Source organism: Plectropomus leopardus, chromosome 8 (genome assembly GCF_026936395.1).
Source record: "Plectropomus leopardus strain MGB_pleo_1.0 chromosome 8, ASM2693639v1, whole genome shotgun sequence".
NCBI classification, from domain to species: domain Eukaryota; kingdom Metazoa; phylum Chordata; class Actinopteri; order Perciformes; family Serranidae; genus Plectropomus; species Plectropomus leopardus.
This window is the reverse complement of record NC_142183.1, coordinates 27,744,411-27,770,756: the sequence shown is the minus strand read 5'-3', so window position 1 is coordinate 27,770,756 and position 26,346 is coordinate 27,744,411. Positions and strand designations below refer to the sequence as shown.

The window sequence follows — 26,346 nt, the reverse complement described above, 5'->3', positions numbered from 1 at the left end:
TGCAGAGCAGTATTTAGACTCTGTATTTATGCGTTGGACAACCACAGCAATCTCTATCACCGCCTTGTGATTCATGTTTGTTTGCTTTGCTCGGCGCTGATCCGATTCCATCAAGAAGCTCCTTTTCTCTCTCTCTTGTCCACCCCCCGCCCCCTTTCCCAAAAAACATGCTTTCCGCAGAAAGTGTTCACGCCATCCCCGGTCAGAGTTTCATCAGCCGCCCCTCATCGTAGCTGACCAAGCATGCAGTGGTTTCCATAGCAAGGATGCGACATTAAAACTAACAACCTCTATAATTATACATCCATATTTCTCCGATGAGTTTGTGTAAACAAGGCCGGGCTCCAGCTCGGGGAGGCGGACTTCTTGGCAGGCCCTGGCTGAGGGTGCCACTGAATGGCTGTCGGAAAACAAAGCCATTTCAGAGTGTGCCTTGGAAAAGAGAAACCACTGTTCTGGGGATGGTGGAGAGGGAGAGCGAGCTCCATCTGAAAGACAAGAGAGCTGTGATTTGAGCTTAGCTATTGGCCAGAGAAGAAAGACACTGAGAATATGTGTTGTTGGCAAGGCAGAGGGCAAACAACCTCAGACATCTCCGATGGAAAGGGAAATATGCATTTCCAGAGTGTTTTAGATTATGGCCTGCCATTGTTTTATCCCGCGCTTATGTTTTTTTAAAACAAGCGATGCACCATTGTCCGATACAATTTGCCTCACGGACAATGATGCTCATGTTCTCGTGTCCTACATTTACTTTTACTAATCACCGTCGAGTCCAAACATGCATCTTTCCAGCAGTCTTAAGATGTCTCCTCTCCTTTTGCCTGAAGCTATTTTAGGGTTGCAAAAAACCACAGAGATGGTTTCTGCATAGCAGACGGAATTAAAGAAAACAAGGAAGCTACTTTCAACGACTGAAAAGCGCTCACAGAGAAAAGAGTCAATCGGCAAATGAGTTTGTGTTAGTTGAGAGGATGAGAAAAAAAACGAAAAAAAAAAGTGTTGTTGTTTCGCAGAGTTAGCTCTGTGGTCTCTTGTGGTCTGCGCGTTGAGAGGAGATCTAAGCTATCAGTTAACAAAAATGACTTGAACACAGACTTCCCAAAGCACCTACACACACAAACGTTAGAGTGGAATAATGGAAAGAGAAAAGGATAGAGTGAGGTATGACAAAGTGGGAGAGAGAGAGAGAGATGGAGAACTTGCACGCAGGATAAAATATTCTAATAAGATAAGCATGGAGCACAGCCGAGGAGGGATGAGTGTCTGCATTTGAAGATGCACGGAGCGGACTAATTGAGATGAATACATGAATATATCAGCTTCATCTAGCAGCGACGGGTTCAGGCGTAACCAATGGTTACCATTCACTTGTACAGCCACGTGAGCAGCCCTCCCTCGAAAGGAAAGTGCTCGTGCCCCCCCCCAACCCACCCTGCACCTCCCAACAACCCCCCCTCCTCTTCTCTCTAAACAAACTCCTCTGTAATAAACGAAAGGCAATAACCAGCGACAATAACGCTGTGCCTGCTAACCCTCTCTGAATGAAATATCCAAAGGAGAAGTAGCAGAGGCAGCCTGGATAGATTTGCAAAGCAAGCAGAAAGTCATATATTACACTGGCACTCTAATAAACACTGGGCTGTATTCACTCACATAGGTAAAGGGGGGGGGGGGGGTTAAATCTCCTTATCCCAGGCCATGCTGCTTCACCGGTGCTAACCTGACCTGTTAGCAGGGTTTAGTTTGAAAATGAAATCCGTTAAGGCTTACCCGTTAGCTGCTTAAAACTCTAACATTGATGACAGTCCCTCCAAGTCAACCCACCTCTCCGATTCTTAAAGCATTCAGTTTCTAATTAAAAAACATGACACATACTGCAGCAAAACGATTGGGAACACAGCATAGATGAGATTTTTAACAGTATCCTCCAGAATCAAGAGATTTAAAAGGATAAAACTGATTCTTTGCAACCCCCTTTTTAAGCTTTAATGGTTCTTTTTCCCATCATTGCATTTCAAACAAGTCTGATGGAAATGTTTGCCAACAATCATCCAGGTTCTGGAGGTGATTTTTCGGCTAAATATGCGATAAAACAGTACGCCCTTTTGTTCTGAGTCCACAGCCAGTGCAAAAGGAAAGCCCTGCACTGTGTCTCTTGCTTGTAATTAAAATATTTCAGTGGGATTTTACTGTGGGAGGTTACCAGATGTTAACAGTTATCGCTCCTCGGCAAAAAATTCATTTAATTGCGCGTTGGAAATGTGAGATATTTGCATCTCCATAATCTGACAATCAAAATGTCTTTGTCTTTTTCAAACGCCGACAAATGCAACTGCCATTTTTTTTAGCGGCTGTGATTTGATTATGGTAATTTTATGTTAACTCTAAAAGATGACATTTAACACTTTTTTTCTAATCAGATTATTGTTATTGCACGGCAACAAATCGAGCTGTAAGCCTGCCAGTGTTTATATTTATTTGACTGTGTGCAAGGCTTCATTTGTGTACACGTTTTTGTGTGTGTGTGTCTGCGCTCTCTTGCATTATGACTGCAAGTACCTGCGTGGGAGCGCGCATGTGCACATATGTTGCAGTGTTTACATCCCCGCAAATCTTGTGATCTGCCACAGCCAGGGCTGGGGATTTCAACCTTGACCTTTAACTCCCTCAAGGGCAAGTGAGAGGACATGAAGCAGCAGAACATAGTGCATGCACAGTGCCCAAAGGAGGAGAATTCCTTAGGGAAGGTGTATTTGGATGCATGGGTTCATAATGTGTGGGTTGCATAGTAAAAAATAACAGCAATGCAGAAAAGAGCCCACGCAAAAACATTGTGAATGTTAGTGGTATGCAACATGCCTCCTGACCTTAATCCTGTCAGGTGTGAGCACCACAGACAGATCATCCCACAAGCGTCAAATGCAGGTTGTCAGATATATTCTAAGGTACTGTTTTTCCAAGATTGGCTCAGCAATAATGTTTAAACAAGCCTGGAAATAATTACAGCTTTTCCATTACCAATTTATTCTCAAATAATAAAGTGCTTATCAGTCAGCTTTGTGTTTCCAGACTTAGAAAAATGGAGGATTTCCTGCAAAGTCAAAGAAACGAAGCGCCAACAATGAAAACAACTTTGCTGTTTGCAGCGAGTCGGCATTATTTATTTCACCGAAGCAATCTTCTGGAGGTGAGATAGCATGTGCTCCACTGCGGCAGTATTCTGGTGGGGAAGTCGGTGTGTGTCAGAGTCCACGATGGTACACTGAGATGTAGAGTGACAGCTGTCAGGAGGGATCAGGCTTACCCTGCCCGCTGCACTGGAAATCAAGGCAGAAGAGGAGTGCACGACGACAGGCTGCCTCTGTTTACTGCCTCATGGCCTTACCCTTATATAGAACAGAGACTCACCGGCCCGTCTAACCACTGAAAACATATCACCGAGCAGTCATGGTACATTATTTCAATGAGGAGGGAATGGGAGAGAAAATGGAGGGACTTTTTTTTTGGGCTCCACTGAGGGAAGTATAAAGATTGTCTGTATATATATGTGTGTGTATACTTGTCCCTTCTCTCTCTTTCCTGCTCTGTTGCTCATTTTCCTCCATTATATTTCCTTTCGCCTTAAAAGCCTCCTGTCTAAAATCACTTCTCTCCCGACTCTACCCCCTAAACACAGGACGGCCATTTTACTCACAAACAGCTCATTCCATATCCTGTGTTTAGACAACGCAGTGAAATACAACCAGTTTGCTCGCCCATACACAAGGGGGGGGGCGGGAAGGTGCATGCATGTGTGTACATAGGGGGGCGGGGGTGCTGATGGACAGCACAGGCTGGTGCTGGTCTGGGGTTTAGATCAGCACAGGGTTATCATTACTGATTCCCCGCTGTGTTTCCGTGACCCCATGTCCATGAGGTGTGACCTTTAACCCCCTTGCGACTCCTGTCAGAGCTGAGCTTGGATAGACGGGACAGAATGGACGGGATCCCCTGCGGAGAAACCGAGGCACACACAAATATATACACACACACACCATTTGTTGCTTACTTTACCCCACACCTTTTGTTGCTTTTTCAACCCCGTGGAAGGAGTATAAGTAGAGGTGGGGGTGGGGCGGGTCGAGAAAAGACAAACAGAGTCAGAGTGGAGACCAGAGGTGGACGTGAAAAAGACAGTTGGAAGATTCAGAGGAATGTCCACTCCCTGCATCTTCTTCTCGTCTCAAACGGAGTCTGCCACGTTTGACTGTTAATCACGCCAGATAAGCCGGGTCTTTAAAGGCCGAGCAGATTTACGCCGCTCTGCTGGCCGGCTGGACCACATTGCCTGCAGAGACGGTGGGATAACGCACTCTTCTGCACTCTTAAAAATAAAGGTTCCAAAATGGATCAATGGTGCATCCTGAAGAGCTAAGATCCTACCCAGAACTATTTACTACTTATGAACCCTTTTTGTAGAAAGAGTTATTCGTGGGTTCCATTAAGAGATCCATTAAGAACTAACCATGGTTAGTGGGAGGCAGATTTGTGCCTCCCACTAATTTAGTCAATTACTACTTTTAAAGCCCAGGTTGAAATATAAAAAGGGTTCTCAGTAGTATAGATCAACCCTTGGAATATAAAAGGGTTCTCGCTCCCCAGGTGGGTTCTTCTTTGCACCCATAGAAAGTGGAAAGGTTCTAGGAGAAAACCCAAGAGAGTGGTCTTGGTGGAACCATTAAACCATAGAAGGGTTCTCTGTAAAACCTCTTAAAGGGAGGTCTGCGTGGAACCTTTTTACAAATGGTTTTAGGTATTACCTTTTATGTTGGGCTCTAGGTCGACTGGTCGGAAAAGGTTCCACTTGGAAGAGTAATAAAAGTTTCTACAAGGAACCAAAAAGGATTCTCTTAAGGAAATAAGCCGAAGAACCCCATATGGTTCTAATTAGCACCTTTATTTCTAAGAGTGTATAAGCATGTGTGGGATAAGCTGGCCTAAAGGGGCTTCAACACACTAACGCAGCAATGTACAAGAGAATCAGGTAAAGTGTGTGTTCACGGCAGGTGCCCGCTGTCCCTCTTTTGCTCACCACACACACACATATATTACACACATGTGGCAACTACGCACGGCCATTGTCTCAATGATAGATGAAGTGTGTCGTGGCATATGCACAGGCTACAGAGGCATAAATAAAGCGAGCTCTTCGTGTTGCAAAGGACAACAACATTAACATAATGCCAAGACAAATACAACACCCGATTACTGCTGACGCGAGAACGTTACAGTGTATGAGCCTAATGATGATCCACCATCAGGCAGGATCGTGCACGGGCCAGCCTCCCTTGTGAAGGATTTAAAACTGGCTGTAGTTATGAGTTCACAGTCTGAAACGCTACAGAGTGTTAAGTATTCTCAACACTTGCATAATACACACATCAGCAAGGCTGGTGTTATACAACTGAGACACAAGAGAGCGTTGTACAAAAGCAAATTCGTCCTAAAGTAAAGTTAATGTTTTCTCTTTGATGTCAGATCCTACTGTACTCAAGATGCATGCCCACGCACATGTCACTAATAGAGTTAGTTAAAATATTTATGATGTAATCAGGAGACAATATGTGGAGCAGCCCCGCTAACAGCCGGCTAGGAAAAACTTTGAGCAGACGCCGAAAGTGCCCAAGGTGTTTTCTAAAGACATGTGGGTGTAATAAAGCTCAAAGAAATATTTCTTAAAGTCCACATGATACGTTGCCACAGGAGCGGCCCCCAAAAATTGTCGCTTGATAAGATCACAAGCTTCATGCTCGCCCGCATTCTGGCTTTGAGGGAGATTTCGCAAATATGGATTGAACTGCTCCAGATCAAAGGGAAAACATATGTGAGATTTATTATAGCATGGGTTTTTCCTTTAGAGGGAGACTGTATAAAGAAGCCATTTTTTAAGGGTAAAACAAAGTATCTTTTTTATTTTCTTAACATGGGAGAAATTTAACTTAATATTATATGAAGAATTTTTAGAGATGTAAAGTTAAATCATCCAAGAAAGCTTACTCAGGGAAAAGCAATGTGAGTAGCTTTATGGGTTTTTAAAATACTAGAAAGGTTAATTGTGTCATAGTAGATGTAAAAGCATTGTATAAAGTATTATACTTCATAAGAGTAGATGAGCGGTGGATCAGTTATGTCTTAGCCTGCAAATCATCTGATGACTTCTCACTGTGCTGTTCTTTGGCATAAGCTGCTTACTGCATGTTAGTTTAGACACTGAATCTCTTATGTCACAATCTTTTCTGATCATTTCATTGATTCAGGGAGGAATCAATTACAGATGTTGCAAAACCCCCAGCTGACAGTATCGTCAACCTCAACACATGTTATGATTTTAGAGAACTGTTCAAGTCATTCCAGGAAAAGTAGGAAATAACTAACTGAATTAGATAAGGCCTAAGTAATGTCTAGAATAACTCTGTCTTTTGCATTATGAGCTGAACTACAGTATGGTAGCTTCTGCAGCTACTGAGTGAACAAAATGGTGAAACAGTGTGCCGTCTGATGCCTCATACCTCTCAAATGAACTGCAGCTTTGTACCTGCCCACTTACGCGTTATTAAGTTCTTATTGTCAACAAATCCCATTAAAATACCAGAACTAACTGAATTCCCCATACTGTCTACTATAGCAGCCCCAAGCCCAATTTCATACCTGCTTAAGAAGTAAATCTTTAAAAGCGGGTTACACAATATACTATATTGCTTCATTTAAAAAGACTAGTTTAAATCCTAGTATTGCTTGGCCATCTTTTCTAATCCAGGACGAGGCTGTTAAGCAGGGAGTGAAGGCTCTGTGAATACAGCCTGTGTTCAGGTCCTCACTGTGCCCCGTGAGATTTAAAAAACATTCCTCTAAACTTGAAAAAATACAATTGCGTTTAGTTATCTTTTCAGAAATTAATGAAATGCTGAGATAGGCCTACTGCTCATTTTATTTCATTTTATTTATTTTAGTTTTTTACACTTATTAAAATCAAGAAGGCCTCACAACCCCCATACTGGGTTCCCAGGTTGGGAACCAGAGGTGTATGAAATGCATTGTTGCAGTCCAGATGCAATTCATGTAGCTTAAATAAATGTTTAGGTGAAAAACAGTACACTTTACATTAGACACCATCACACAGCGGAGGAGAGCTGCTTTCTCTGGAGCTGTACATCTATGATCATTTAACACATCTTTCCTCTGCAGCTCTGGTCAGACTCAGAGATGAATGTTCCTGTGTGACCAGCGGAGGCTGTGCTGCCGTCGGCCACTATCAGAGCCAAGCTCCGCTGATACTGATAGTCTGCGAACCGCACTATCCCTGCTGATTACCAAACAAAGAATTTTGTTATTGTGGCGCCACCTGGTCCAACACTGTAACACAAACATGAAATATTCACTCTAGTTTCAATCAGTGTCTTATTTTCTTCTTCTTTTTATAATGGTGACGCCATCCGTTCTGACTAACATGTATTAGTCAATAACGTCGAAATAAATGTAAGGCTCATGTCATATGGACAAACTGGTAAGGTGATGCTCTCTCTCCTCCACCCAAAACTAACATAACGGCCTCGGATGACTAGTCAGCTGTCTATCTTGCTGTTTCCACCATGTTAGACTGGTGACAGAGAATGAGGAACAACATTAGTAATACAGGACAATAAGTGTATGTCGGCCTGTCCACGGTGTCCACAGCTATTTATTTTGAAAAAACAACAGCCACTCACACTATTACACACTCACACTCACTCAGTCAGTCATTTACTTACTCACAGACAGTTTTGCGTTGATAGGGCTGGCCTCGCATGCTGTGGTCCAGCCAAAAAAAGACATTAATTTCCCAAAAAAGCTTTTGAAGCTTTTAGGTGTATTGAAAAATGTTGTTGCAGACAAGTGATCATATGAGAGAGTCATTGCGCCAAACACCACTCTATAGCCTCCTTGTGATAGTGAGCTCAAGACATGAACGTGAACATTAACTTTTCACTCTTAGCGATAGCATTTATGCTTCAAAAAATGCTAAAAGTGGTGTTCAATTGCGAAGATTATCTTGTTGAAAAAAAACTTTTGCTTGCCACAGATCGTGTTTTATATGTGACAATGCAAAATTAAATGGAAAAATCCCATTGGCTTTTTGTCAAGGGATCCAGGGCGCAAAATACCACACTGACTTACAAAAATACACTGCTCCTGCAGCACTCTTCAAGGCTCTGTGGCCCTGAGGTATCAGCTATCTATCTCTCTCTCTGGCTTCTGTATTAGTGATGTGTTTTATGATAAAATAAGTGTTTTTCATCTTTTTATGGTATTTGCTGACAAACAGAAAATATAGAATATCGAGATTTTTCCTGTATGGTAAAATAAAACATGGGTTTTTACTACGTAACAATATATTGACATGTAATCAATGGCACCTCGTTACACCATAAACTGGGGTTGTGTTGATCATATTGTTTAATATATTATGAATGCATCATTTCACAGTAGTGGCCTATTGTTGATAATAGATTTTAAATAATAACAATATTTAGAGAAGCCATGTCCTTGGCTGACCTCTCAGAGCATGTTGGTGTGACATCACTCAGCTAGAATTTTAGAATCGTGATGGAACAGTCAGAAGAACTCTTGACCTGCCTTCACTCTGAACTCTGTTCATTTGTGCCAGAAAGATCGACCATGTTCGACCACTCTCGAGACTATCGTTGAGTTTACACTTGTTGAATTTGCATCGTCACTTTGCTTGTTTTATTGTTCTGTCTTGTGATACAGAAACAATATCATAATGGAGTTTCTTGAAGGAGGAATCTACCGACCCATAAGGGTATGTGAGAAAGTTTTTGTCTTTACTGGAAAATCTGACAACTTGAAAGTATTCATCTTAATTTATAATTACTTTATATTTAAGTGTTAACTTTACTTGAAATTTAGCTGCATTTACTTAATTTTGTAAAGTTGTTGCAACTTAAAATTAAATTACCTTATCCTAAGTGTTATCAACTTCAGTAAACCAAGTTAGTCTGACTCAAATTGATCATGACAAAGAGGATTTTGCTAATAATGAAGTTAAGAGATTTGCAAGTTCTGTTTTCTGAACATGTTTAAGAAAATACAAATATGACTTATTAGTTTGCAAGCAGCATACAGTAAATTTGGTTTACTGAAGTTGTTAAGACTTGGAAAGATTGATTTTTTAAACTTGTCATTTTTAAGTTGCAACAACCTCCAAAAATTACATAAACATAACAATATTAAACAAATCAAACATTTTTTAGGACCAATAGTTATATTTTATATATTATATTATAGTTATATTTACTTATGTTTTTCAAGGCTATCAGTTTTTTTAGTAAAAATCAATTTGACAGGTACTACAGTGAGTTAGATTTTATTTGTTTTCAGATCTATTAAAAAAAGTGCATTAAATCTAAAATTAGCATGTCTTGTTTTCTTCAAAGGTGTTGTTTGACACACCCATTTACGATCGGGCTCTGCAGATTTGCTGGACTATTACCAGTTATAAGTCACAGGTAAGAGTTTCTATCCTTGCAAGCAGACGCTAACATAAAATATTACATTCATCCTGTTAAACTTTGTCTTTCTATATTAAAAGACGACTTCTTTCTTATGTTTCATAGATTGCACTGATGAGAGAACTCCTGAGGCTTCAGCAGAAAAACCAGATCCCATCTCAGGTGACTGCTGAAGACCTGATCAGCATGATTTTGGAAGAAAGCAGAAATACTGTGAGAGAACGGTAAGTACTCAGACACATGAAGACACTCCGTCACTACTCCTGAAACTCTCCACATATATTAAAGCTACTCTAATGATGCATACAGCGTAGTTAAAATAGAACTTCTGTTTTGCTTCTTATTAAAGCCTTTGGGAGTTTGAACTGGAGGATTTTGATGAGGATGTCAAACCTCTGCTGACACTGGTAAGACAACAGCACTGACAAGACTTACAGCAGTTTGTAGTATATTATTATTTTATCCTCTAAATTTGTCAAAACTGCACCTTATATCTGTTTTCTTGTTTCAGATGTGGGCAGTAAATGTCAGCAATAAAATGCGGGACATTGAGTTTGAAGCCCGGATGCTCCTCAACTCCCCAGAGGCCGTACCTCCTGCTTTTCGGTATGTTATATTTGACATGTATTATCATCAGTTTAACTGCAGTGGTTATTGTATTTCTGTGATTTTCTGAGGTGTTTTAAATATCAATTTTAATGAATGTTACCTACAGAAATCCAGAATTCTTCCGCTTGGCCAAAAAGTACGCCAGGATCCTGAGACAGAAGCAGAGGCAGCCTACCAGCTCCAAACTGCTCAGCCCTACAGAGGTGGTGCTCGAGGTCATACCCCGAGTCCTGCAGGGCTTCTGGGTGCTTCCATCTTGCATACTTTTGAACATGCCCTCCAAGAGACTGAGCAAGATTTCTGTTGGGGTAACAAAGGCGGTTTTGGACCGAGTCTCTAGCGCTCTCACCCATGTGGACCATCAGGTCCCCTTCTCCCGCTCCATCAGGGATGAGATGGTCCAGTCTATCCAGACCGTGATCCGGGAAATGTTCCCACGTGATGTTCTGGTGAACAGGATCAACAGCTTCGCTCCAGTGCTGCTGAGTGACATTGCTGAAGTTGCAGCGGGACAGATTAGTGAGCTGTTTCAGCCTCAGAGACCCAAAGTGCCATCTCATCTGACCCCCACTGCTGAACCTGCTGCCACCGCTCCAGTCCAGGATGAGTCAAACCTGGCTGTAACTGAGAAGGAGCCGCCAACTGCCAGTCCAGAGACTAACTCTGCTGTGGTTTCAACCCCTCCAGCTTCTCCAACACCCCCTGTTGAACCTCCATCTATAACTGATGTCGAGGACAGGGAGGCTGTTGATGTCGAAGCCAGCCCGGAGAATGAAGAACCCACCAGAGACCCACGCTCTGCTGCTGTTCCAGCTTCTCAGACACCCCCTGCTGAACCTCCATCAACTACTGATGTCGAGGACAGGGAGGATGTCGGTGACAAACCCTGCCTTGAGAAAGACGAACCCACCAGAGACCCACACTCTGCTGTGGTTCCACCTACAGTGACACTCCCTGCTGAACCTCCATCGATACCTGATGTTGAGGCCAGGGAGGATGTCCATGACAAATACTGCCTGGACAATGACCAAGAACCCACCAGAGACCAAAACTCTGCTGTGGTTCCACCATCAACACCCCCTGCTGATCCTCCATCCCCGACAGATGTAGAGGCCAGGGAGGATGAAGACGACAAACACGGCTTTGACACTGAACCCACCAGAGACCAAAACTCTGCTGTGGTTCCACCATCAACACCCCCTGCTGATCCTCCATCTAATACTGATGTTGAGGTCAGGGAGGATGAAGACGACAAACCCAGCTTTGACAATGATCCGGATCCCACCAGAGTGGTGCCATCTCCTCCGTCACCCCCTACTGAACCTCCGTTTGTGACTGACTTTGAGGCCAGGGAGGATGAAGATGATGAATGCTGCCTGGAGACAGAGCCAGAGCTCAGCAGAGAACCAGCCTCGGTTGAGCCTCCTGCTCCCCCGTCTCCACTGACCCCTCCTGATGAAGCTGCGATTATTACTGCGGTGCAGGACGGCTTCACCACCAGTCTGGCTGAAACAGAGCAGCCAACCTCCAGTCCAGAGACAAGCTCTCCTGAGGTTTCATCTCCACCAGCTCCTATTGAACCTCCCATCACTGATGTCCAGGACAGCGAGGACACTAATGAAAGGCCAAGCCTGGAAGACGGCCAAGAAGTGACCAGACAACCAGTCTCTGCTCTGCCAGTGTCACCGGGTCCTCTGACCCCTCCTCTGGAGCCTGTGGTCACTGTAGTGTACCCAGAGGACAGACAGAAGAGAGCGCAGGGCTTCTTCCGCACTCTTTTCCAGTCTGTGTGCTGCTGCTTCGGAGTCACCGACTCAGAGGCCGAGTCACTGTTTTATTAATATATACGTATATATACGTATATAAAATACAATAAAAAGTTCATTGCATTTCAAAAATTAAATAATTGTGGTCATGTTTCAAATTGTTTAAATCCTCTACTGTTTAAAGGTTTGAACGATGTTATAAGTTTTGGAGTATTTTATTTGATTCACAATTTAATGCTCAAGTGTAAATGAAACATTGTATGTTATAGTCTCAGTTTTTTTTTGTTGTCACTGTTTCTCTTTAACACCATCTATTTAGTGTAAATCCACAAATACTGGTACATTATATCATTTCAATTGCAAAACTATGACTCAGTCCTTTCCCATAACACTACCCATAATAAGTTAGCAAAAATAAATGATCCAAGAACAGACTGTTTAAAAAGTGTGAAAAGGTAAATGTGCTACATATTTTTGTAAGAGGATATATTCAGAGGCTCTGCTTCAGGAAATAATACCAAAAAGCAAAAATGCTTAATTGCAAGTACAGATGCTACATTCAAACTGTCATTGAAGTATTACCAACAAAACACGCTTATTAAAGTAAATGCACTCATAATCCAAAGTTTCAAAATCTAACACCTTATTCAACAGGTTTGCAATTCACAATCTGTTCTTATAATACTACCACAGTGCTTCTATTTTTTTGTAAGAGGATGTATTTAAAGGCCTTGCTTTAGGGAATAATACCAAAAAGGAAAAATACTCAAATATATATATTTTTTTTGTTGAAGTATTGCCAACAAAACGCACCTACATAGGTAAACATACTCATTATCCTGAACAAGCTTTTTCAAAATCTTACATCATATTTTACCGGTCTGCAATTTACCTGTAATTTCCCAGATAGATTTTTCTTAAAATAACTATAATTTGGTACTATTTACAGGGAAAAGAGGAATTTCTCTGAAAGAAAAGCTACGTTTTAAACCAAAATATTCACTCACTGTTGATACATCATCGGAAACTGAAGTTTCCATAAATGCTGAACTGTTTCATTGCCTGTAGACTAATTTCACATTAATGCATATCCAGGTGACCTTGCTGTGCACCGACTACAAGACTCTCTAAATTATGCTAGCAATTAATTAGAATTAATTAAATGGAGGCGTACCCGCTGAACACTGCCTCTGTTTTCCAAGTCGGTTCTTTTCAGGGAATTATAGGAAATTATTCTGAAATTAAAGTCTTGTAAAACAAAAGGTTACATAATGTCATCACACAGAATCATCCTGTTTGTGGAGGTATAAATAAAAACTGAAAAAAATTGCATTTAAGCAAAGTAGTATTTCAGAGAATGTCAGTCAAGATTTTCAGTTTGTATCCTGATCTGACGGACAACTCTTCCTCCCTAAACACCAACTACCTCTGTGCCATAAGCGAGGCACGTCACCTCCAGGCGTTGCTATGGAGATGCTGAAGCAGCCATTAAAACACAGTTTTAGCAGGAAACTCCCAGGTGCGACTGTGTGTAACTGAGTGTGAAGCAGATTATTACTCTTCCCTTCTCTGCTTAAATGAAGGTTAAAAAGCTAAACATCAATGATAAATCATCTTTGAAGACAAACTCACAGGTGATGTAGTAGTTGACGTTCCTCTTGAACTCCAGGCCCATGTAGTTTGGGCTGAACTCCTGGAACTTGATGGTGAATTTGATGTCCTTCTCGGGCTTGTTGCAGTTGACCAGGACGTTTGGATCGAGGACCGTACTGCAGCTCTCCGCCTGCTCCCTCTTCACCAAGTACAGCTTGTAGAACTCATAGTCTCTGCCTTGGTCCGCTCTGGGACAGATGATGTCCAGTTTGTCCCCGATGTCTGGATAGATCACCAGGCCTTTTCCAGCCACAAACCTGAGACAAAAAAAGGAAGACAAACTGTTACTAACACATAATAAAGAAAGTCTGGAAAAGCAGCCACATATTTCAACAACAGTTTATACAGTCTTAATACTTTGAGCTATAGGAGTTATGAGTTTATATCTGTCTGGCACGGGCTTTTAGGCAGAGCGCAGTTAATTCACCTCCACAAAAACGCAACATGTAGCAGCTTGACATTGTTCAGCGTCAGTCGACGGAGCGTTTCACACAAATCCTCTGAAGTTTCCTCTCGTACTTGGATCCGAATCAAAGCATACCAAAAGTTTGCAAGGAGGGAAACAAGATGGCCAGACACAAAATGGCTGCCGCAGGAACGGCTACAGATAGGATTACATCCAAAGAATGCCACTGATTCTTTTTTCATTTTTCTGGACTTCCATATAAGACCAGTGATTCCACATAATATCTAGGCTGCATCTGCTACTGAAGTCCGAGTTTCTGGAGGAAAACAGCTCGCGGGGGTCAGCCGTAAGGTTAAGGCTTCCTGGTTCATCTTCCCTCTGCCATGATCATCTACTGGAGGATTAAGATAATCCATCTGGCCTTACTGTACCTCTCCACCTCGCTCTCTGCTGCCAACTCAATCAGATCAGCTCTTGTTCTCTTTTATTCACTAAAGGTGGAGAACAGGAGGAGACCAAGTGTGTGTGTGTGTGTGCGCGTGTGTGTGTGTGTGTGCGCGTGTGTGTGTGTGTGTGTGAAGAGAGGGGGCGGACGGGGCACACTGAGTCCCCTCAGTGTGTTTGGGCAGTGGTGTGTGTGTTCTCTGCATGTGTGTGTGCGAGTCGGTCAGCAAAATGGGCTGAGGTTGCGGTCTGATGGGGGGGCAGACGGGCTGAATCATTGTTCTGGACTTGTTTGAGGCTTAAAATGTCAACATGGTTCAGCTCTGCTGTCCCAGTTAGCCAAGCATTAACCCAGACAGCCGGACTGACCACGGGTGTGTTTATGTATGTGTGTGTGTGTGTGAGTGTGTGTGTTGTGGTCGCAGACAGCGAGCACAGCAGCGGGGCTATCTGCTAGATCTGCCCATGCCAGCGGATTTAAGCAGGATTTAGCAGCGCGCAATGCATTTGTTGTTCTTCCTGATCCCTCACGTTTTAACAAGACATCAGGGGCTGGGCCTCCCTCTGTCTCTCTCTGGCTCTCCCTTCTTTTTTCTCTCTGAGTGTAATCTCACCTTATCTACAGCCCCTCATTTCATCATCACACACATCATTTCACCACTAAATAACTGACTCTTCAGACAGGCCCCGGGAAGGGAGGACTGCAATGCCTCCTGAAAGAGACTGATAGAGGAGTAAGTATACGGCGGGGGCTTATGATCACCGGCCCTCCTCCTCTGATGTTAAACACTGGCAAATGGCCAGCCATTGTAAGAAACGATCATTTAAAAAGTCCCATTTTTCTGAAGAAATACCCACCATGAAAATGAACATGATTGGATTAAGGCCTTTTCAACACGCATGGCCATTCTTCTTGGACAGGCGCATTACCAAATAAATGACTTCATTCATAAAAGAGATAAACGCAACATGAAAATCTCAAAAACGGTCAAAATCCTGTCCGTCAACCCCCACTTTTTTTTGTATGATGTCATGAAAGCATGCATGGATTGGACCTCACGTACGAGGCTTGGGAGCGGGTGAGACGTTATTTCCACGCTATTGTCTGATGCTCGTGGGGGTGAGGGGAGAGGAGGGGTTGCACTAATTCAAGAGCCGATAAGAGAGAGAACGCTGGGTATGCTTTGTCCTACCTCTCCTCACAATTTGCTGGTTTTCAGCACCACATATGCTTGTGTGTGTGTGTGTGGGTGTGTGTGTGTGTGTGTGTGTGTGTGTGTGTGTGTGTAAGCGTACATATGTTTTCATGCGCAAGAGCATGTGTGTGTGTGTGTGTGTGTGTGTGTGTGTGCCATGCCTGCGTACACGTGCGTGTGTCTATGAAGACACGGACACAATCAGCCTCTAATTGGATCTACAAGATGCATCAGTGAGGCATAAACAAGTTTCCATGGCAACATTAGGCTTTGTCGCTGACCACCCCCCCTCTCCTCCCCACCTACCCAATCTCAGCCCCCCCTATTTCTGCTCCCCAATCTCATTCCCTCTCGCTTTATCCTTCCCTCTCATTCACCTCCTCAACATTTCCCTCATTCTGTTTTTCTCTCATCCCCCTCTCCATCATCCTCCCCCTCTCTCGCCACACTCACAAAAACACCTACAGAAAAACAAGCAAGGAACCAGAGGGAAAAAAAGAAACACCAGGCAAACATCACAATTAGACCTTGATTTGTTTCACTCAACAAGTAGGTGTTTTTCTATTTTCTGGTGCTTTGCAGGGAACTTTTTTTCCTCCTCCAATTTTAAAAGAGTTAAAATTGCCTAAAAGCGCGCCTCTGAAATAAAACAATGAGCCTCACACCCGAGTACTCACTTTTACAAGCCATTTATTCCATTATCAAAGCAAGCCGCAACAATTTAGATGAATAATTAAGATTTCCAAAATCTTAATATCTTAATATCCCTGAAGGATTTAATCACAAGCTGGCCCCTGTCATTGATTCAATTTTCCGAGCAGGCCTCCGAGTTGGCGGTTAGATAGCTATCCTAAGTGAATTCTCCGCTTCTGTTTCCCAGCCTTTGTTAACTGTCTGCTATAATGAGGCTCTGGCTGCTGTGGAGGTCTGGAAGCGCCATCGCAGATGGGAAAGAAGCAACATAAAAGAAATAGGGCAGCAATTAGTGTTTAGCCCAGTTTAAAAGCCCTCCACTTGGCAAGCTGCAGCCCAGCTCCAGTCCAGGATGTGAAACTAAACTGGTGGGCTGGGACTTTGTCTCCCGTTTGTCTCTCTGTTGGCTTAATCAGCGCCACTCCGGTGCTACACACAGCCACGCAATGGAGAGGAGGAGACGAGTGACTGAAGATTATTGTACTTTTGAGGAGGTCGAAAGGGAAAGAAGGGGGGAAAAGGGAGGTTGAATTGCATCTTTCATTCATGTTGTCTGGAGACTTTTTAAAACCTGTTGATGAAAGAGATTTGAGTGCACAGAGGAAGCGCCGCGCAGATACAAACGATGTTTCTGGGAAATGACCCTGAACGCGAGAGAACCTTTATTCCCCTCATGTCAAACGAGGTGGATCTGCCTGAACCAAACACAATAAAGAGAATCATTTTCAAAACAACCAAATGAGGTTGGTTTTGTTTCATCTGGATGGCTCCACGGCGTGCTCAATCCTGTAAAGAGCTTATACAAACAGGCCTACGCTACAGCACAGCGGAGAGAGAACAGAAAACAACTGAGCGGAGGGAAAGAGAGGAGAGAGGAGAACCCCCTCCTCTCTCTTTTTACATTCCACTGGTGAATATGAGCACATGATCTCACATATGCTTCACCAACCCCCCCCACTCGCCACCTCCCCATACACATACACACACACGGATGTGAGAGCACACAAAAGCACTGTGGGGTGCATCCTGGACCTTCCCAGCCCAACTTCCCAGCCACCCCTATTCAAGCGCCCTGCCCTCACCGACTTTCATATAAAACGCCGCCTACACTAAGGCCCACTCAAAGCCCCTTACGGAGCCTCAAACCAGCCCTTCCCCCCCGTCTTCTCCGCCCCCGTCCAGTCAGCTCAGGCCTCTGCCCTGAGCATAGCACTGGCAGGCAGCCTCGGCCCGCTGAATGAAAGGACCCGAGACACAGGAACTGTGAGAGAAAGAGGCAGAAACGGCTCATATCAACAGAATGGTGTCAAATTGATTTGTTCCTCCTGAGCAGCAGCATGAGCACGCCATACATATCAATTAAAAACAGTCATCCTATACTACATATACAGGGGTGATCCATCTCCGCCTGGGGAACATGCCTGGATGCAGGTACTGCCACTGTCTCGTGTCTGCACTCTAAAATCTGACAAATTGATGGTACTTTAAAAAAGTCAGGGAAACTGATTGCCTTGAAAAATGTAAGTTAATACAACTATTAATCTTAATTTATGTATATTTTATACCTAATTGTTAAGTGTACTTAATTTAGTTATATTTACTTAATTTTGCAAAGATTTTGCAACTTAAAAATGACAAGTTTCATTAAATCAATCTTTCTAGGTTTTAGCAACCTCAGTAAACCGAGTTTACTGTGCTATATATCTGCGTTCTGCTGATTGCAAAATAATCAGTCATATTTGTATTTTCTTAAACATGTTTAGAAAACTACTTGCAGATCTCCTAACTTCGTGATTTGGCAAAATCGTCTTTGTCATGATAAGTCAGACTAACTTGGTTTACTTTTGTTTAAAACTTAGAGAGAACAAGGTTATTTAAGTTGTCATTTTTAAGCTGCAACAACTTCACAAAATGCTAAATTTCAAGTACACCTTACACTTAGATATAAAGTAAACATAAATCAAAGATTTATAGTTAAATTTACTTTCCTTTATCTAGGAAATCGTTTTTTAAAAGTATTTTAAGATCAACTTGTCAAATTTTCCAGTGCAACATTCAGTCTCTTTCCCTCTGGCCTTTAAAAAAACACATAAGTGCATCATGTAAAAACAAACACACACACTCCACACACAATCATCACCACAACAGGTACTCTATTCCCTTTGCTATCAGCGTGGTAATTATCACGCCAGGAAAAGTGTTCCCTCACCAATTATCATTTCTCTCTTACATTTTTCACAAAAATCAGTGTGGCTGCTTCCCCTCCCATTATCACAGATGACACTTTCCACGCGGCAGCCATATTTACAGCCGTTTCAATCAGTGCTCCATAAGCTCGCAGTTCCGACAGATTTTACGGCTCCTCGGGAAACATTACAGTAATTCACCCACATGACAGGGTCACACTTAAGTCCGTAAAGAACACAAAGCTGCGTTATGCAGAGTATTGTAGCTGAGCTCTTGTGTAAAACATATAGCGGTGGGGATTTAAAGCTGATTCATCGCCTGAGGCGCTCTACGTTTTGTGCAATCGCGGGATATAAACGCATCCCGTTCTCATTCAAGTCAATCAATATTAAATAATTGTCTGCAAACGGGGACTGTTTCAGCCTTAAACCGCTTTCAGATCCATCAAGATAGAGCCGCAAGCTGACTGGGCCTCACAATGGAAACATTCAAACGGCAGCCTCAGAGATGGCTTCGCTCTTGATGTGTGGTTAAGATCTGCTGAGCGCTGTTGACACAGTGTGATCATTTCATACTCGGGAGAAAGGCACGTATCATCAAACTGTCAGTGTGTTTGCATGGCTCTGGAGAAATTCGCCACATCTGTGATGCCGTCACGTGAGCCGTCGGCTGTACGGCAAACAGATCTGAAATCGGTTTTGATCGTCTCCCTCTTGCATTCGAGGCGGACGCCATGGGAAGGTGAGCTGGTCATAGGTCTGTGCCCACGGCTCAACCCGAGCGCTTGTATACATAGCTGGCTTCTGTCAGGCTGTCGCAGGGGCAGATGTTCTTAGGGAGGCCTGTCTATAAACACACACACATAAACACACGCCCCGCAGTGTACACACACCGGTTTCCTCACATGTCAAACACGGTAAACAAGTCGCCTCAATGCCGGTGCGGGCCACACACACATAGAGCCACACGCACAAACACAAGGATCCTGAAATTAAGCAAAACAAGGCCCATCTGGCTCCAGGATTGTTTAGCAAAGCAGGAAGGATTTGACCCGTATTATAGAAAAGCAGGACAAACTCGCCAACGGGTAGTGGTATTGGATAAACTATAAACTCTTTCCAAGTCGCATTTAAACTCCAGTGGGCCAGACTTGGCAGCGGTGACTTGCTGAAAAGCAGAAAGCTTATTTTCCCTCTGTGCTGTCCCCATTAGAGGGACATAAATGAAGATGTCAGCGACAAAAAAAGAGAGACAGAATATCCTGAATTCCACCCTGCAGAGAACTGCTTTTGTACGTGTGAACACAGACACCCTCTCTCTCTCACAGACAAACACACACTAGCTTCAGTTAGCTCAGTCAACAGGCTGGCATGCAGAGCAAATCAGATTCAGCGTGACTCATAACAGTTGCACACAGGCGAGTTGCAACACACACAGACGCACGCTCGGACGAGCACACACCTCTCATGTTCACCAAACAAGCTCAGTATGCTTGCCCTCGATCACTGTCACATGAGGGGGCTAGCATCACACCATCGGCGGCCGTAATGAGCTAACAAGATGACGCCCAGATGGCCTTGCCACGAGGAGCACAGAAGTGGACGTTGTTACTAGACAAACAGGCTGAAGAGGACTGTCGAGCGAGAGGAGTGTCAGAAGTCATTAGGGAGGAGAAAGAGCATAATCTGTTTCTTCTTATGGCCTCTGTGGTTTCCGTCAACGCCGAGCCCATCCCTCTGTAAGAGCAGGGGAGTTAAGCGAGCATGGGTGTATGCGGTTGTGATTGAACGTCATCCACGGTATCACTGACAGCGAGAGAAGGCCCAGACTGTTGCTCTCTGCCTCTCCACTTATTCATCCCGGATCCCAGGGACTGAGCTCTTCCAGCTGGAGGGCTGAAGGGTGAGGAGGAGAGAAAAAAGAGAAGAGACGAGGAAGATTTGGCTCGACTAGACGAGAGAGCTTGGGTCAGTTTCAGCCCGAGTTTAGCCCTTATTCTCGGGGGTGCTCTGCGACCCCAAACACGCACAACCCTCTCGCCTCCTTGCCTAGTTCCTTCTCTGGCCGGGACACAACACATGCACACACACACACACACACACACACACACACAGCCAGCTGCCTCCCATCACTGAGGAGCAGCCACAGATGGGCTCTGCATGCTCCGTAAAGATCTCTCCACAGGCCCAGTCTACAGTCGCTGCCAAACCCGCCTGGCCCGAAACCCACTGCATGCGTGCTTGTGTGACTGTGTGTGTGTATATACGTGTGTCCATACATGCCTGAGTGGGTGTGTGTTGGTGTGCCAGACACCCTGAAAGTGCCAGAGATGGTGTGTGTGTGTGTGTGTGTATAGTGGTGTTGGGGGGCTGGGGGGCTGGACAGTCGTACAGAGAGGAATCCCCCAGGACTACGAGCTGCAGAGCAGAGAGTCAAGAGCTGGACCAGGATGCAAGGTTGTAATCAGTGGCGAGCAGAGCAGGAGGGGGAGAAGGCAGGAGAACCTCCCAGACGAACAATAGCATCTCTCACACTCACCCGATTGTGTTTTGCTCCCACTTGGGGGAAGCGAAGAAGAAACTAGAATCCTAACCATTATCAAACCCACGCAGCTTGCCCGGGCTGTTACCCAGCAGCCATTTTCTGCTCTGTATCTCCAACCTCATCGATAAGCCCTCAGAAAGCATTTCTCAGGAAAAAAAACAAAAAAACAGCCGTTTAATGTTGCTGCTTAATCAGCACATCACATGTTCTAACAAACACACACACATGCGCACACACACACACACACACAGCTACAGAATATACACTAGTTATTTTAAATTCTGTTTGACTTCGATAGAGCCAGTCATGGTTAAATTCAATTTTCAACAATTGCCCTCCTATCTCAGCATGGTTAAAAATTACTCGAGGGACCACAGTTTTAGACTGAATAATGAAGCAAAGTGAAAAGCTCATTGAGGATGAGAGACAGGCTACGGTTTGTAGTTAAAGTTGGCTAATTTTTTTAAACTCGTGCTTGGAATGAGTCAGCTCTCAGACGCACCGGTCTGGGAGTGGGAGGAGGAGGAGGAGGAGGAGGAGGAGGCTGAGTCGCCGTGCTCAGCAGTATTTTGGCACAGACACATCTGGGAATCAAATCAGCGAGTGATCAGCCACAAGACATCTCCCAAACAAACCTGACACCCATTACTAATGAGGTTTTTCTACTTCGACATTTTGGGAAATGCACTTATTCGCTTTCTCGCCTAGAGTGAGATGAGAAGATTGATACTGCTGTCATATCTGCTCGGTAAATATGAAGCTGGAGCGAGCAGCCGGTTAGCTTAGCTTAAAGACTGAAAAAAAAAAAAAGAAAAACAAGGGGAAAGAGCTCGCCAGGCTCTGCCAGAAGGTAACAAAATCTGAGCAGCACCACCCAGTAACCCTGCTATGTGTCATGTTTACACTCTGGTTTTTGTACAGATTAAACAAACAGGGTATAATGTGTTAATTAGTGGGCTTTAGAGGCTGGTAGGTAGAATATGTTACCTTTAAACAGCCAGGCTACCTTTGCGCCTATTTCTACTCTTTAAAGGAATTACAAATCATCGTTTGTATATCAATTACTCGCCCTGTGTTTTGTTGAATGTGTGAAGAAAACTTCCATTTTCTTGCGTCTTTAAGGTGAACAAAGAATCCAAAAACAGAGAAAATTCCCGATGAATTGAAGCAAAAGTTGTCCAAATTTAACAACAGAAAAACTCTATGAAAACATCCATTAACAAACTCTCACACAACTCATGCAGTATAATCTAAGCCTTGTTTATCCAAGCGTATGCTCAGTACCTCCCTAAAAGATAACCTTATCCAACAAGTAACTGAACTGAAAGTGAAATGTATCTATGCTCTCTCAGTTAGTTAGGTAGTTTGTATAACTGTGTTACTTCGGTGTTTTAAAGAGTTAGTTTGGATTCACCAAACTCACATAATGACACAAACTAACTAACTGATGTAGGCAACGGTAGACCAGCAGCTTCTGTGTTCAGAGAGGCAAAATTAGTGTTTTCGTTAGTGGAATTTGAAAAGAGCATATATAAGTTTTAATTTCTGTTGTCAGTTTCAGTTCAGATCTCAGTTTTTGGATTCTTCGTTCACCATGGAGGTATTCAAGAAAAACAAAGTTTTCTTCACAAATTCAGTGTGATATGAGCACTGCAAAAATGGCCTGTCAAATTTAAGGCCAAACACCCTAGGTTTAAGCATACTTGCACTTAAAAGAAGCAAATTTGGCTGCCAGTGCAGTAAGCAAATTTTGCTTGTTAAGATGTCTTAAAACCAGTAAAACTGTGTGACTCTCATTATAGCCCATAAAATCTTGAAATAAGATCAAAAGCACTAATTTCAAGCAATTTATTTAAGCCTAGTTGGACATACTAGTGCTTAAAATAAGGTTTCTATAGACCTGAAGTGGATGTTTCCAGACTTGTCTCCTGTATCTAGTTAAAAATAACTCAGAAAAAGACAAAGATGCTTAACAAGACCAGGCAAGCGATATTTACTTGAATTAAGTCAAATGATCTTTCCTAGTCAGCACTAGATAATCCATTTATACTTAAAACAAGACTAACTAGATTTTTTAATCTAAATATAAGATTATTACACTTGGTTAGATCGGCAGTTTTTGCAGTGAGGTGAGGAACTGACTTACAAATGTTCGTTTGGGGGGACGAAGTATTCCTTTAAGCCAGGCAAAGTTAATTGACTGCTGCTGTTATTTCATATTAAGCAACATGAGAGCAGTATCTCGTCTAACTCCCAGCGAGAAAGCAAAAGTGTATTTCCCAAAATATTGAATTAGTCCTTAATAGAAATAAGATGATATTTATGCTTGAAAGGATATTTATGTTTTTCCTTCCCCCACCCATCGACAGCAGAGGTACAGAAAAAGTTGGGGTTTTGTCTCTTTCAGAGTACAGAAAATACTGCTTCCAGTTTAAAATTTATAGCAACACTTTATGATCAAAGGGGAGCTGAATCGATATTTTACGAGTCGGTATGTTGTTAACAGGTGTTAATATGACACAGCTACAGAGAGTCTGGGATACTGGAGAGAAACCAAAGCCTTCCTGGAAGAACAAAGAGAAGACATGGCGCACAGAAAGCAAATCAATCAATCTCTGCCAGAACACGTCTGGCTTTGACAGCACGGTTCTGAACCCAGGAGTAAAAGATAGCACGCAGCAAAGTTCAAAATACTTCCATTGTTCATCTGTCAGTGTGAGAGACAATTGCAACAGAGAGGGAGGGAAAATACTAACACAATATTTATCTTGCGTCCCCCCCTTCCCTCCTGACTCACTCTTTTTTAATGTATTCCTGCTATTGTGAGGAGTGCTGGGAGATGGATGGGTAGAGGAGTCCGGTAGGTGATATGTGTCTGCTACAAGCACAGTGCAGTCACTCACACATTTCCCCTGTCTCCAATCTCGAGTTACGGCAATAATTCAGGCACCAACAAACAGGGCCCAGGTTTTTTTTTTTCGTGGCATTTCAATTGTCGGTGGCTGGTGGTTTTTCTTCTGCATTGTTCTTGAAACTGCTTCCCTGGGAAACTGGGAAAGTCAAACAGCTGACGAGATGTCACCTCATGAACTCTCTCCTCAGTTTCACACACTCACAAACAGCCACGTCGGCGATCTGACACACACTCTCCCTCTCAAGCATTCTCTTTTTTCTTCTCTCACACACACACACACACACACAATTCTAAGGATCTCTCATCAACTGCTTGTCAAGCTCAACGGCACACAGCGCTGTCTAAACAGGCCGCAGAGCTGCAGCTTCTCACATGCATCTGACTGTTGCCTTTCAGGGCTGGTGACATTTGATCGTATCACTTCAGACATGTGAGTCTTGCGATGGCTCCTGGCCTTCCCTTCGTTCACAAGTCACGGCGAAAAACTTGCAGTAAATCTGAGGGATTTCCGTCGAGCGCGAAGACATTCCTTTTAACTTTTTTCATTTAGCCTACAGCGGCAAGAGCTTGGGAGAACGTGTGTGGTGCAATAAATTTCAGCTTTAACAGTCATTTCCCTGTAGCAATACCTGCTCACTGTGCATGTCCGTACCTGGGCCTCACACATGCCTGTTGTGACTGGTCACGCGGTGCTATAAGGGGAGCGTGTATGACCTGAGGAATTATCCTGTGTTCCAACAGGGACATATGCATGCATGAGCGCACACACATTCTTGCATGTGCATGTACGTTGCACATTCTTGAAAAGCCAACAGTAGCGAAACAAGAGAGGATAGGCCTCTCTGTGTGCGACTGACAGAGTGAATTACACGGTGAGCTAAAACACTGGCTTCCTGTCTCACACAACAGCACTGGATGGCTTTCAGATGGATTTCGTCGAATCTTGTGCAAACAGTGAGTCAATAATGGGGTAATGGCCAATCGTTGCTAGGAAGAACAATTCACGAGTGATTTGCGGCGAAAATGTGTGTTTAGGGCACTTTGCACCACAGTCTGTCGCCCAGCCATAACAAGGGCGTGCTGCCAATAGGTTCCGTTTGCAACGGCCTGACAGCAGGTATTTAAATATTTCTGAGCTCTTACTGTGTGACTACCCCATCGCAGGCGTCTGAGAGAAAAAAAAAATCACTGATGAAAAGCTGATAATTCTGTCTCTAACGATTCGGGAAGCCATGAAATCAATGACAAATTTGTGTTCTGAGCAAACGTACAAGACATTTTAATCCTTCAGCACTTTGCCTCAGATATTTATGTCTGTCGCCCGCGCTTTCATTATCATAAAGCGTGTTTAATATTTCTCAGCTGTGTGAGAGGACCGCCACACTACAGATGATTGAGTGCACTGGATTTAGTGGCTCTTTCTGTCTCCCCTTGTCTTCCTCCAGCTGTGTCCACGTACTTCAGGACCTATACACACGACAGAGAGAGAGAGGGCAACAGGGAGAAGCAGAGAGGGAGTGTTGTTGGAGGGGGGCGAAGCACTGTGCAAGCACCGAGGACATGGTGCCAACCAGAGAGGCCCACCGTGCCTCAGTCCCATCTCTCCAGCTGAGGGCTTTGATTCGCCTGATTGTCTCCAATATTGAGACACACAATAAACACAACACTTGGCGGCCATTTGCAATTCTAATCAGTCCCTCTCAACTGGCCTGGACAACCCAGCTACAGCCCTCTGGGATATCACTCATCTGACTGCAAAATAATGACACAATCATCGCCATGGCTACGCTCCTGCTGTATCCCATGAGCAGGAGCACAGTGAGGATATTAATACACAGGAGTGCTTCGAGGACTAAATGAATTAGCCAGGAGATTAGCTGGATACCAGGTTAATGAATGTGCCACGCATGCAACTTCTCTTGTCTAGCATTTGGGGGAGTGTTCGCACCTCCCATCACCAAAAATAACTAGCAAGTAGACAAGCCAGCAGGTCCACACCTGCTTCTGCAGGGCAAGCCACAACAGGATTTCAATAAACCATCTTTTTTAAACGTGGGGTTCTGCCAGTGTAAACTTTGGCTGATTGTTTCTTGATAAGGCAGCAAGTTGCAGATTCCCACTATCTGATTTTCACTCACTGTAAAGTGACGATAAAGCTGCGTGCAGGCCGTGATATTATCGTTATCAGCCGTAAGCATGTTGGACCATGTAAAAAAGTTTGTTTTCCGGCATTAACAATCACAAATCAATATAATTTAGGACATGTAAGATAAGCTAAGAAATAAAGCTTTAACACACTGTCCCCAAATCATACATCTGTGAATAATAAAAGCCCATCTGTTGGCTGTTCCGGTGCTGTTTTCATTGACTTGACAACATGATG

At 43.6% G+C, this 26,346-nt stretch overlaps 2 protein-coding genes across 2 annotated transcripts in view; one reads left to right on the top strand and one right to left on the bottom strand.

Moving 5' to 3' along the window:
- Positions 1-26,346, bottom strand: part of efnb1 (ephrin-B1) — a 71,489-nt gene that overhangs the window by 28,801 nt on the left and 16,342 nt on the right. The window contains exon 2 of the mRNA XM_042493378.2: positions 13,559-13,836. Within this exon, the coding sequence (XP_042349312.1) occupies positions 13,559-13,836 (278 nt within the window). The remainder of the gene's footprint in view (positions 1-13,558; positions 13,837-26,346) is intronic.
- LOC148188959 (uncharacterized) lies at positions 8,804-12,019 on the top strand. The gene is made up of 6 exons (XM_088081415.1): positions 8,804-8,842; positions 9,477-9,548; positions 9,657-9,775; positions 9,901-9,958; positions 10,063-10,157; positions 10,267-12,019. Exons 1-6 carry the CDS (start codon positions 8,804-8,806, stop codon positions 11,999-12,001), a joined length of 2,118 nt encoding a protein of 705 aa, XP_087937541.1. The 3' UTR covers positions 12,002-12,019.